Here is a 13,721-nt window from a genome sequence, read left to right as displayed (position 1 = left end):
AAATCCAGGTAAGAATTCCTTTTTAAAAGACCTTCAGATGTATGTTGGACATTAATGGTGGTAATTGAAATAATGGCTAGTGGACAAATTCACCATTGAATATTAATTCACTGTAATACTCATGGCTGGTATTATGAAGAAACCCAACGCGTTTATGAAAATAAAATGTTTTTTTGTATCGTAATCCTAATATAAATTTTTGTTGTGCTTTGGCGTGATAATGTGATTGGAATTTTATTGGTTACGGTCGTTAGTTAAATTTAATTTTTGCTCATGGCTTTGTAATACACGTTTGTGTCTGCCACCTGGTGCTTACTACGGATTTGATCTTATATTCTCAGCTAATGGCAGGCATCTGGTCCTACCGAAATTGGAAATTCGGAGATGTTCAATGCAGTAGTTAGACTTTCTTCTACGTACATAAGGTAACCTTTTGAAGAAGAAAAGAGCGACCACAAGACATTTTGAAAATGTTTAGGACTTTACAGTGATAATGTTTGAGAGTTTAGGAGTAATACTAAACATTTATAATGCTGTACTACTTTAAAGACCTTCATACAACATAAGCAAGAATTTACGAATGTAATTCTATTTTGCACATTTCTTATACTGTTTGCTATCTTCCATTCTTCAAAAATAATACTTCGGAAAATGGTGGGGATCAAAACAGTGTTTAAGAACTTATTTAGTTTAGTCGTTATATAGATACACTGAAGAATTACAAGTGCTCCAGGGCACTCAGGCTCTTGCTGTCTCAAACTCTTCTTAAGCCCTATTTCCAGGCTTCCTTGTTGTTCTTGCTCTGCCTTGCTCTCAAACTCTGTGACTTATACTAGAGTTATTTCCTTCCATGTGCAGCATGGCCCAAATTCTTAAATTTATACTGGTCTGTCATTATTAAAGTGTCAGTTTTCGATCGTTTGTTTCAACACTCCTCACTTTGTCCTCATATCGAAGCAGATTTCTTCATATGTTCCATTTTTTTTACTGGCATATCCATTGTAACTTTTACAAAGTTCCTGATACTTTTCACGTTTCTAGTTCTTTATCAGTTCTTTGACCTGTTACATGCAAATCTTAATACACATGACGTCACGTCAGTACAATAAGTGAGAGCCAGCATACTTTGGAACTTCAGACATTGTCTGGAAATACCATACCCGTGGCTGGAATTCTGTTGACTATGAACGAAATGACTTTGTCGCGCACCAACGCGTTAGAATGTCACCTCTGTTCTCTGCAGTTTCACGAGAAATAAGATACGCAGAAAGTTTGAAAATTTGACGAAAGATTTACTAGTGTCAGGGCCAAGTTTGCTCTTACAACAATGATACCAGTGTTATACAAATGGTCTCGTCCTTTCGAGAGTAAACATGTAAACGCTCACACAATTAACATTCTCCTGGTCCATGTAACTCTGGTGGATGTATATCAATGCCTCTATGTTTCTTCAACTTGTACTACACAGCTTTTCTATATAACTTAACAATGAACCCCCCCCCAAAAAAAAAAAAAAAAAAAAAAAAACCTTTGTGGGTGGCATAGAAACCTAACTAATCGCTGTTCACGGGTACCGAATTGTAAAGGATTTCCGTCAAAGATCGAATGAAAACTAATAGAGCAGAAAGGTCTTGTGATCGTGCATTCCCAGCATTCTCTTTGCTTCCCTTTACTTTATGCAGCGCCCACCAAACGAAGTGTATTGTAGGCCGCTACCTGTGAAATATAAAGACTGCGGAATACTCACTGCGGGAGTATTGTATTTTTTGATGTCCGACGTGATATTTCCTCATGCAGCAGCTTAAAGGCGGTGTCACACGAGCCATATTAAGGCAGCGCTTTCTCAAGAGCACGAGCTTTTTACATCCGAATTTTACTCATCGAGAGGAACGCATTGCTGATGACAGGACAAACGAATGCATAGTAGAAACGGAACTTATGTTTGTAAACAAACCGGGACATACGTATTTTTGGATGGATAAATATATACACATATATATATGTATATTATATATATATATATAATATATATATATATATATATATATATATATGTGTGTGTGTGTGTGTGTGTGTGTGTGTGTGTATGTTATTCGAGCTACAAATGCCCTTTAATATCTACTTCGAACTACCTCGGAACTGACATATTTTCATATTTGTAAACTGAAGGGGAATTTTGTAGTTGATAATAATATCGTCCTCTCGTGGGTTCGAACCACCGCCCAGAGTACAGAGACGAAATCAGGACGACATTGACGTTATCGATTAGGCTATCAAGTGGGATTTATAAGATTATACCGATCCTTGACCTTACAAATCACCGTCGAACTCTGTATTCGTCCTGATTTCGTCGCTGCCCCCTGGGCGATTGTTCGAACCCACGAGAGGACGAAATTATTATCAACTAAAGAAAAATTTGTCCCCTTCGGTTTACATATATGAAAAATATATCAATTCCGCGCAAGTAGAGTCGAATTAGATATTAAAGGACAGTTTAATAGCCTCGAAAAATCTTTATAATGAGTCACGGTGATGTGATATTAGGCTTTTGTTAGAATGTGTATGCATATATATATATATATATATCTATATATATATATATATATATATTATATACACACATACATATCCATATATGTGAATCATATTAAGCTTTTAGCGTTGAAGCAGAGGGTGACTATTAATAATTAATGAGCTTTCTGTATTCAACATGTAATTTAGATTATGTGAGAAGATTAAGGTATAGAAAACCTGGTTTTATTTGTCATGAAAGTCGCTTTATATATATATTTTAGAGTAATATGTTAATGTATGTAGACTAATGGGACAAGTAAGTATTACTAATGAACAAGTAGGTATTACGTGACTCTGATGCCTCTCTGTGTAATTGGGCTTTTCCTCGGTCATTTCTCTCAAAATATAGTTGTCATCATTATTTCCTTCCAGATTATAACATATGAGAGAAAATGAACATTTTCCTACCCCAGCGTTGAGGAAGTGTCCTTATATAAAAGTTCCGTGACACTTTTTTTTTCTTTATTTTTCTTCTTTTTTTTTTCCTTTTTTACTTAGCTTCGGATCTCCGGGAGCAAAAATAGGTTTCCGAACTTTTATTTATTAGGCTCGCGTATAATTTCATGAGGCTTGGTCGAGTGGAGTCTCCTGGGTGAGGGAAGAGCGCGCTATTGTACATGTTTTCCATTATTTGTAACTGTGCAAATCCGTCGTCCGTTGTCCTTGTTTTATTTCGTTAATGTGTTTGTTTATTTTTGCACTGCTAGTTGCGGAAGCAGAATCGCCTATAATGTATTTATATAAATGATAAAGAATATTTTATATATAGTAGGATAATAATTCTTGATTGATAAACTGCTCTAAACATGGACGTATGATTGAATTAACCATTGGAAACCACAGATTATTATTATTATTATTATTATTATTATTATTATTATTATTATTATTATTATTATTATTATTATTATTATTATTATTATGATAGTTGTTGTTGTTGTTGTTGTTGTTGTTGTTCAGTAAATGAACCCTATTCATATGGAACAAGATCACAGGGCCAGTCATTGACTTGAAATTAAAGCTCCTACAGAATATGGCGTTCATATGAAAGAAGTAACAGAGTGCAATGAGGAATACAGAAAGAGGAGATTAGTAATCAGAGAAGAAAAATAAGTTATCATATAATAAATAAATGGATAAAAATTGAAACAAATTATTAAAATACAAGCAGAATTGGTTTAGGGTACAGATGCGTGGCATTTTCGCTTGAACTCTTTGAGATTAAGATTTAGTTTTCAGGAAAATCCCTTTGAGAAAAATCGTTTCAAAAGATTTAGCAAATATGGATTTGTTTCCGACGCTAAAGTCAGAATTCGTTCATAGCAGCCCTCTGTTAAGCCCAAAGACAGAGAGAGAGAGAGAGAGAGAGAGAGAGAGAGAGAGAGAGAGAGAGAGAGAGAGAGAGAGAGAGAGAGGTGGGTGGGGTTCCCTTCCATGACGAAGGTTACAAGGTTTGGCAATATAGTAAGAAAGTCCTTTCCTGTAAAGTATGATTCTATATAAATTTTCAGTATTGAAAGGGAGATATAATCTACAGGGTTTTAAACATTTCGGTTTTCCTTTCAGCTGGGTGATACGTACCTCTTGATCAGTTTTATTGTCGGGATATTTATGATCCTTGAGGCAATTATGCAAAATATTCACGCCTAATAATCTTTTTGTAACCAGCTCCAGTAAATTGTAATTATTACTTTTACTCCTACAGCATTTTCAGTCCTTGACTCGTGTATCTGTTTTCAGCGTTTCCTTTTATTCTCTTCTTTTTTCAGGTGTTGAGAGCAGGGAGGCGGGGAAGAAAATGGATCTCCAAGGAAAGCGGCCATTTGGGATCCTCTTACAAGAATTTTTCACGCTCCTTCTAGGAATCCAGAGAAATGAAATTACTTCCTTCTTGCGCCCACATTAGTGCATCCCTCACAAGAAGAAGAAGAAGAGGCTGGAAAGATGAGGCTCCTTGTCCAGAAAAGAAGCATCAGGCGCATTTAGGAAAGACTTCCATGTCCATAATTGGTGCAAAAGAATACGTTTTCGTTTCCAGGGTATTCATTTTCATTAACATGCGCAGTTCCAGTTCGTCTGCACTGGTTGTAGCTTCTCCAAATTCATTCCAGTCCTTCAGTGGGGCGAAATTCATCTTGTTACTCGTTCAGTGAGAGAGTTCGGAATTCTGTGCAAGGAAATACTCTCGATCTTAACGTAACCGCGCATGGTTTTCAAGTAATTGAATAATGATGTCAATGGCTTAACAAGAAATCTTACCTGATGTCGAAACGATCGCTTAATTAGTAAAATTACCTTTATGTCGTCTCCATCAGTCGATTTGGCCCTCAGCAGTGCATGAAGAAATATAACGTTGGTAAAGTTTTGCCTTTCTCATTCTGACAAAGAAAAAAAAGAAAAATTAATTAGCTACGATCAGGCTCCAAATGTAGACAGTGTCTTGATAAAGAAATGGTTAGTGTTTCTTCAGATAAGGAGCTTGCCATAGTTTCTTTTTAAGCAAATACAAGGATTGTTTTGTTCTTAGAGGATAGTTCAATACTTTTGCTACAATATTCTCAAGAAAAAGCATGACGTGCGTTATATTCCCTGTCTTAAGGGTACAGTAAATGCTATTATTTTTTTTTTTACTCTTTAATTTTTTTTTTTAGATGAGACGATAGAGAGATTGATTTTTCTGCTATTAATTTTTGAAATGATGAATTTTTTCAGGCGCATTTTTTCAATCATAGTGGTATATTTTTCTAGAATATAAAGTTTGTAGGAATATATTTGAAAAGTTTTATAATAGATGATACGGTATCATTAAAATGAAAGGTGCCAAATATGAAACAGACTTACGAAATGTGATTAGAAATGTAGAAGTAAGATTTCTCAATATATGAATTTTACAAGAAGTGACAAAATCGAACCTACGTTTTGTGTTAGAGGTGACGTTTAGAGTGACAAATTAGAGAGAGAACCTAAGTTATGCTCAGCATGGATTCTTGAGCGAGCTGCGATCTTTCGAATACGAGGTGCCATTTCTTCAATTTGATTATATCACTCGAAGTGTTATTTCTCAGGAATATCAGTTGTGGTAATTACTGACAGTGTGAAAGAAACAAAGCTAATAAGCCGGCAAGGGTTTATTAATTTGGCGCTCGTCCTCCTTGTTGGGAAAAACAGCTGCGAAAAGAAGTATTGATTCTCAGGGCAATAGGAGACGCCCCACTGCAAGTAATTACGCTCTCGGCAATTTCATCTGGACTTCCGTAGTAGTCGTCGTCGACAATTCCGAACACGGAAGAAATACTGCCACGGCGTCCGGAGCGCTATCCGACCCTCCGGAATCTGAAAGGGTGCTATCAGTTATCCGACGCCGTAATGGAAACGTCGGGATGGCGTCTCCGGAGGCAGGCGTACGCCAAATCCTGCAGTACGCCCACTCACAGGACTCTTCGCATCCTGGCCGATTGCTTCCATGGGCAGGTCGTGCAGGGTCTTGCGGTAAGTCAAAACGAATTCATTTTAGTTGTTTTCTCTCTCTCTCTCTCTCTCTCTCTCTCTCTCTCTCTCTCTCTCTCTCACACACAGTTACATTGGTGGATAGATAAAATATTGATATTTAATCGCTTGAAATATGTACATGTATGCACTCAAGATCTTTTTATAGTGTTCCTTTAAACCAGCCATTATCTTTAGTTAACACACTGAACCAACAATCCGAGGGTAATTTACAAATCAATCGTAAATTGACTAAGGCGTCAATTGAATCATTTGAAACAGGTCCAGTGGCCTCGGAATTTTATTGATAAAAAAGATCTGTATATGACGACGTATGTATTTTCTTCATGAAAGAATTCAAAACGTGAGTGAGTTTATCGGTTGCCATCTATGTGTGCGTGTATGTATGTATATATATATATATATAATTATATATATATATATTATATATAATTATATAATATATATATATATAGATATATATATTATATGAGATATTAAAGGACATTGTAGCTCGATATATATATATATATATATATATTATATATATATATATATATATATATATTGTGTAACAATTATTATATACTGGTGAGTAATAAACTGTTGTTTAGTTTGCCGTCCTTCAGCCCAGGCCAGTATCTATCATTACTGATCCATAAGTTACCTTGGTCTTAGCTTCAGTATGGTAGGTAATGTCTCTAGGGGCCGGGAGAGATTTGAAATCTCGACCTCTCTCTCTTATTACCGGCATTTTACTTATTTCACAAGCAATTTATCAATGGATTATCGATCTTTCATAAGATACTTTATCCCTAGAGAGATTCACTGTGTATCTCGGCGTTGATTTGTTAAGGCATTAGATGTTTATTATTCGGAAATAAATCATAGTCTCCCAGGGGGTACAAGAAGACGAACAGGTGTTTCTGAAACCCAGGTGGGAGTGATGTTCCGTGAAGTTTTCCTCTCTGTTGAGCGTTGCCAGTGCGAATTTTTCGTCCTATTGACTTTTCTTTTCAGTTGTCTTCTTCCTCCTCTTCATAATTGCTTGCGATTTTTCCAGAAAGTTTTTCTATTGTGTGTGTGTGTTTTTTTTTTATTCTTTCCTATTTCGCGCGATCGACAATATATTTTTATGCGTTTTAGAAAAGGGTTTTGTCTCTTACTCTATCTCCGTTTCCATCATTCTTTCTCGCATATTTATTTGATAATCAGACGTATGGGAGCTAGTTTACTTTTTCAAAAATGATAGTGAAGGTGTAATAAGTATAATTATCTGTTTTGAGAATCCTAGGACATTCAAGTAAGGGAAGGATTAACCTTATTACGTTCATCTCTATTTTGGTGTCAGTTTCCAAAACAAACAGATGTCTGGTATCTAGGGAGGGTATTCTTAAATATCTTTATTTTCATGATTTTACTATTTAGGTATCAATTTTGTGCTTTACTTACTCTTGAGATATTTCTTGTTATGTTTTATCTTACTACTTTTGCGCAAATGCCCCTATACTGGTGCACATTTCTATCTTCCTTTATTAATCTTACGTGGTTGCAGTTTGTTTGCGCAATGCTCTTCGTATATATTTTTATACTCCATTTTTTATCCCATAAAATGATACGTTCGGAAATAACAGGAGCATATTGCAATTTTCCTTACAGTAAACGATGAAGGTCATTGATAGTAACGGCTTTTGCGCAAATGTCTTTAATTTGATTGACATTTTTCTTTATTACAGTCATCTAGCGGGATTCAGTATGTTTGAATAATGTTCTTCGTATATATTTTTATGCCGCATTTTCTCCCCCAGAAAATGATGATCAAGTCTGATATAACGGGAGCATATTTCAGTTTCATAACTGTACACGGTGAAGATTATTAATAGTTATTTAAAGTATGGAACAAGATTTCTAGTTATTATTATCATTTTTTTTTTTATCACAATCATACTATTCGAATGGGTGTTTTTGTAGTGTGGGGCTCCGGGTTGAATCCTGCCTCCTTAGGAGTCCATCACTTTTCTCACTATGAGCGCTGTTTCTAGTGGCACACTCCTCTGCATGAGACCTGGAGCTACTTCGGCATCTAGTTTTTCCAGGTTCCTTTTCAGGTATCTTAGGATCATGTATGATCATGGGCACAATTTCCACTGGCATAACCCATATCCTTCTTATTTCTATTTTCAGGTCTTGATACTTATCAACCTGTTCTCTTTCTTTCTCATCTAATCTGGTGTCCCATGGTATTGCGACATATTGGCACGTATCACGCTATATGTTCTGATACCATAGTCCCAGAGGATCTTTGCCTGATCGCTTTCTATCACTCTCTCAGATTGGTATTTGTACCACTTATTACTGCTAGCTAGCTGGTGTGTCTTGCACAGGCTCCAGTGGAGGGCTTTTGCTACTGAATCATGCCTCTTTTTGTATTGGTTATGTGCAAGTGCCGGATATTCGCTTGCTCTGTGGTTTATGGTCTCGGTTTTTCATATTGCACTTCCTGCATATGGGTGAGATGTTATTTCCATCTATTGTTCTTTGAGTATATCTGGTTCTTATGGCCTGATCTTGTCCCGCGGGTAACATTCCTTCAGTTTCCTTCTTGAGTTCTCCTCTCTGAAGTCATTGCCAAGTTTCATCGCTGGCCAGTTCTTTAGTCTGTCTTATGGACTGTCCGTGCATCCTCCTGTCTCAGCATATTTCTGGGACTTCGTCTACTTTCTTGAGTTGGTACCCAGCATCCAGTTTCTGCTGTACTTTTGTCATGAGAATCATAGCTACTACGAAAAGTTTTATTATTATTAATATTGTGGCTGAAATATTTTCATCACTCATTTTTCTTTATTGATTACATGAAGTCATGCATGCAATTGTCAAATTTTGCTTCAGGGAATCAAAATTATGTGGAGATAAAGGAAGATGTGATGCAGATATTTATTCATGATAGCTTATGAGAGTACGGATACATGAACAAATATGAATGTTCTCCACTTATATTCATGGATTCATTGGAAGATATGGATACATAAACGCATATACGTAATGACTCGGCCAATATGAATCATTCCTTATGTGGGTGTTCATACTTTTGTGTAGATACACATGGGTATAGAACTTATGGACCTAAGTCTTATAAATAATGCACATGAAATACGAAAATATTTGAATATCATTAAAGAAATTACACTTCATTAATATGGGCGAGGCATATGGTGCATGCATATTATTGTAAAATGGCCCCGGGTCCAGTGTAATTGAATGAACTCTAATGAATTGGATTATTTTCGCTCTCATCAACATCGACATATCCGTGACCTTTTGTCCAATAATTTCCGCCCCCCTCACCCCCCACCCCCTGAAACCCATTGCCTCGTTCGGTATAGAAGATCCATTTTCCTGTGCGTTACTGTTATGACTGCTACGTCCGAGTCGTTAAGTCGAGTTCAGTTTTTATTGTTATGAGTTTCAGGTTCATGGTTATGTCACTGTTTTGATGTTGCGTGTGTGTGTGTGTACGTCTGACTTATTTCAATGTTTCTGTCTTATACTGCAACCCATAGATGTCCTTTTATTATTTTTTTCTTACATGATCGGTTCAAACAAAAAGGATTTTTTTATTTTGTAATTTACAGAAGCATATTTTTTTCTGACGTATCTGGAACAAATGAAAAGAACTAGCCGTCATCACTTGCTGATATATATGACAACTGAAAAAGTTATATAATTTTTTTTTAAATATTGTTAGGATGAATAAATCGTATGAGCATACAAGCAACACGAATAGCTGTTAAAAGTAAAGCTTCATATGATTTAGCTTTTCAACATAATTGAATTATATTATCTTTTCTTCATGACCCAACATTTATGGTACTCATTTTTTTGTTAATGAACGATATTTGCTTCATTCATTTTCATTTACGGTTTATCTCCATGTTCACATCATTTTCATTTCAGTTCATGAAGATGCAAGGTAGAAGGAGGACTGAGAAGTAGACAGGGAAAGGACAAAAAGACAGGGTGATATAAAACAGACTTTTTTTTGGAGAGCATCCTTCATTGACAGAAGAGATACTTAAACGAACGGTACACAAGGAAGTAATAGCATACATCCTTGCCTTTACTTCTCGCTGGTAACTGCGTTCCAATAGTGCAGCAGATAATTTTTTTTTCACTAAAATACTTCAGTTAATGAAATGTGGTACGTATCTTTTCCATAGGCCACTTTTTTAAAATTGCTAGGTGTCCACTCAAAATTCCAAAATGGCGGCTGTTTTTCAAGATGGCCAGTAGACAAAGTTTTAACATTGGACCCGTGCCTCTGTTCATGTTTTTATGCATTCGTTTTGGTTATACACACTTTAGGCAGTTACCAAGCAAAATTAAAATGAATTTCTGTTCAAGATTTGTACACCATCTTTATCATAATGGTAAATATAGTGGTATGAGTGTTGGTGATATCTTCAATTAACTCTTCTACCCAGGAAGACATTATATGAGTAATGATTGATTTATTTATTTCAACAATGATTTTCTCCAAGTGTCATTAATTGAAATAACTAGTGGCCATCTTGAAAAGTGGAGGCCATATTAAAATTTTGCCTGGACACCTAGATTTTTCAAAAGAGAGAGAGAGACCTTACCTTACCTTACAGACCTTACAGCTAGTTCGTGTTTCCCCAGGTCCCTCAGTGTGAGGCACCTCTAATGTCTACCAGAGAATTGCTAATGCATCTTCCAATCTTGGATGGTCTGGGATGCAGCTTAGATATTTGCCGAGCTTATTCTTAAACACATCTACACTCATTCCTGATATGTTCCTCAGATGAGCTGGGAATGCAGTGAATAGACGCTGCATTGTCAATGCTGGTGCATAGTGGATTTATGTCCTGTGTGCTTTCCTTAGTTTTCCTGGTATATTTTTGGGCACTATTAATCTACCTCTACTTGCTCTTCCTGTTATTTTTAGCTCCATGATGTTTTCGGCAATTCCTTCTATCTGGTTCCATGCCTGTATTATCATGTAGCGTTCTCTTCTCCTTTCTAGACTATATAATTTTAAAAATTGTAGTCTTTTCCAGTAGTTAAAATCCTTAACTTCTTCTATTCTAGCTGTAAAGGACCTTTGTACACTCTATTTTTTCAATATCCTTTTGGTAGTGAGGGTACCATATCATATTGCATTATTCAAGCGGACTATGTACATACGTTTTATAAACCATAATCAAGTGTTCAGCTTTTCTTGTTTTGAAGTGCCGTAACAACATTCCCATTTTTGCTTTGCATTTTGCCAATAGTATTGCTGTTTGATCATTGCATTACATGTTCCCTATTCAACATCACACCAAGGTCTTTAACTGCTTCCTTATTTGTGATTGTCTCATTATTAGGTCCCTTATGTGCATATAGCATTCCTTCTTTATCTCCATAATTTATTGATTCAAATTTATCAGTTAAATAGCATCCTATTTACCTCTACCCATTCATATATTTTGTTTAGGTCTCTTTGTAGCGAGTTCTTATCTTCATCACAGGTAATTTCTCTACTTATTCTTGTGTCATCGGCGAAACTACTCACTACCGAGACCTTAACATTACTGTCTATGTCTGCAATCATAATACCAAACAGCAATGCAGCTAACACTGTACTTTGTGGCACACCGGATATTACCTTAGCTTCATCCAATTTCTCATCGTTTGCAATCACTATCTGTTTTTTTTCTGTTTTGTAAAAATTGTCTTATCCATCTTCCTACTTTGTCTGCTATATTATGTTTTCTAATTTTCTTCGCTAATATATTGTGGTTTACCTCGTCAAAAGGTTTTTCAAAGTCTAGATAAACCACATCTGTTTCTTGTCCGTTTATCATATTTTTATATATGTTCTCACGGTGGACTAACAGTTGGGTTTGTGTAGTTTTTCAGGGTACAAAACCATGTTGTCCTATATTAAACAAATTGTTTTTTTATTAAATGTTTCATAATATTTTTCTTCATTACCCTTTCATACACTTTCATAATATGTGATGTTAGAAACAGGCCTATAATTACTTGCCTCTAGTCTTGATCCACTTTTGAAAGTAAGGGTAATATATGCTAATTTGTGCTCATCATAAATCTTGCCTGTATCTACACTTTGTCTTAGTAATATTGCAAGTGGCTTTGCGATAGAATGAACTACTTTCTTTAACAAAATGGCAGGGACACCATCTGGTCCAGCTGCTGATCCACTTTTAATTTCATTAAGAGCCTGCACAATATCGGCTTCATTAATATCTATGAGAAATATTCACTATTTTCATCTCTTATTTCTGTATCATTATCTTCATTGTCAGTTCTAGGGGTAAATTCTCTCATATCTTTCTGCTAATATGTTGAATATTTTCTATTTTTCATTCGTTAATTTCCCTTCATTTCTTAGAAGGCCTATTTCTACTCTGCTTTTATTCATCTTTTTAGCATATGAGTACAATAGTTTGGGGTTTTGCTTGATATTTTTTAGGGTCTTTTCTTCTGTATAATCTTTTGTTCTGCATTTTCTATCTTACTTTTTAGTTCCATCACTTTCCAGGCATTCTTTTCTTTTGCAAGACCTTTTTTCCACTTTCTGATTTTCTAGAACAAGATCCTTTTGTCTCTTGTTATGCATGACTGATGTTTGCTTTTCTTCTTTGGTATATACTTATCCACTATTTTCTCTAATATTTTTTATAATATACCCGTATTTACCTGGATATCATCACTTACGAATATATTTTCCCAATCTTTGTTTAATTCTTCATTTATTTTTGGCCATTGTATATTCTTACCATAGAAATTGTATTTTCCATATCCTTCCCACTTTTTCATCCCTTGCTTATCTCTGTTTTCACTTGCTTTGGAACGGACTGTTAACTCTATGACATTATGGTCTTAAATAATCGTATTATACACTATTATTTCTTTAATTAACATAATTCACCTCGTTCACAAATACTAGGACTAAAGTATTATCCTTTCTTATTGGCAGGTGATTTATTTGTTGAATGCTGTGTTCTAGTAGCATATGTAATAGCTTTTTAAATTGCCTCTTATTTTCTGCACTACTATTACTCTCTTTTTTATATGTATAAATAAAACCACGATCTCCTATTCGTTCTTTCTTATCTACGAAAGGAAAGTTAAAGTGTCCAGATAGGAGAATACTCCAGTCTTTATGATTTCTACATATATCATCCAATTTTTCTATTAGTGTCAAACTCTTTAGTATTAAGGGGTCTGTATATTACGTTGTTCACTAATTTTTCAGATTCAAATTCTACCGCTATTAATTCACATTCTGAGTTACTATATTTGTCATATATTTTTCCTTAATTTATGTCTTTCCCATATATCGCGGTTCCCCCTTGATTCCTATTTTTTCTATCGGATCTATAAGTTTGGAACTCCTTTATCTGATCATCATTATCAGTCTCTTGGGAATACTAGGTTTCACTTATATTCATTGTATCTATTTTTTCAGTTTGGGTTAGTTCTTCTAAGAACTCTATTTTTCTTTTTGAGTTACTCGTAACAAAACCCTGCGCATTCATTACTATGATGGTTTGCGTGTTATCCCCGTCATTTAGTATGGGTAATAATAAGGATTTTCCCATGTCTATTTCCTTTTCTGGTATGGTGATCTT

General features: G+C 35.3%; 1 protein-coding gene across 1 annotated transcript in view; it reads left to right on the top strand.

The window, feature by feature from the left end:
* The window catches only part of LOC135222411 (uncharacterized), a 440,725-nt gene that overhangs the window by 313,346 nt on the left and 113,658 nt on the right, over positions 1–13,721 (top strand). Inside the window, exon 2 of the mRNA XM_064260498.1 lies at positions 5,287–6,063. Within this exon, the coding sequence (XP_064116568.1) occupies positions 5,941–6,063 (123 nt within the window). The 5' untranslated portion in view covers positions 5,287–5,940. The remainder of the gene's footprint in view (positions 1–5,286; positions 6,064–13,721) is intronic.

The sequence above is a fragment of the Macrobrachium nipponense genome, chromosome 3 (genome assembly GCF_015104395.2).
Source record: "Macrobrachium nipponense isolate FS-2020 chromosome 3, ASM1510439v2, whole genome shotgun sequence".
NCBI lineage: Eukaryota > Metazoa > Arthropoda > Malacostraca > Decapoda > Palaemonidae > Macrobrachium > Macrobrachium nipponense.
The sequence above is the reverse complement of the archived record's forward strand: the minus strand, read 5'-3'. Positions and strand labels throughout refer to the sequence as shown.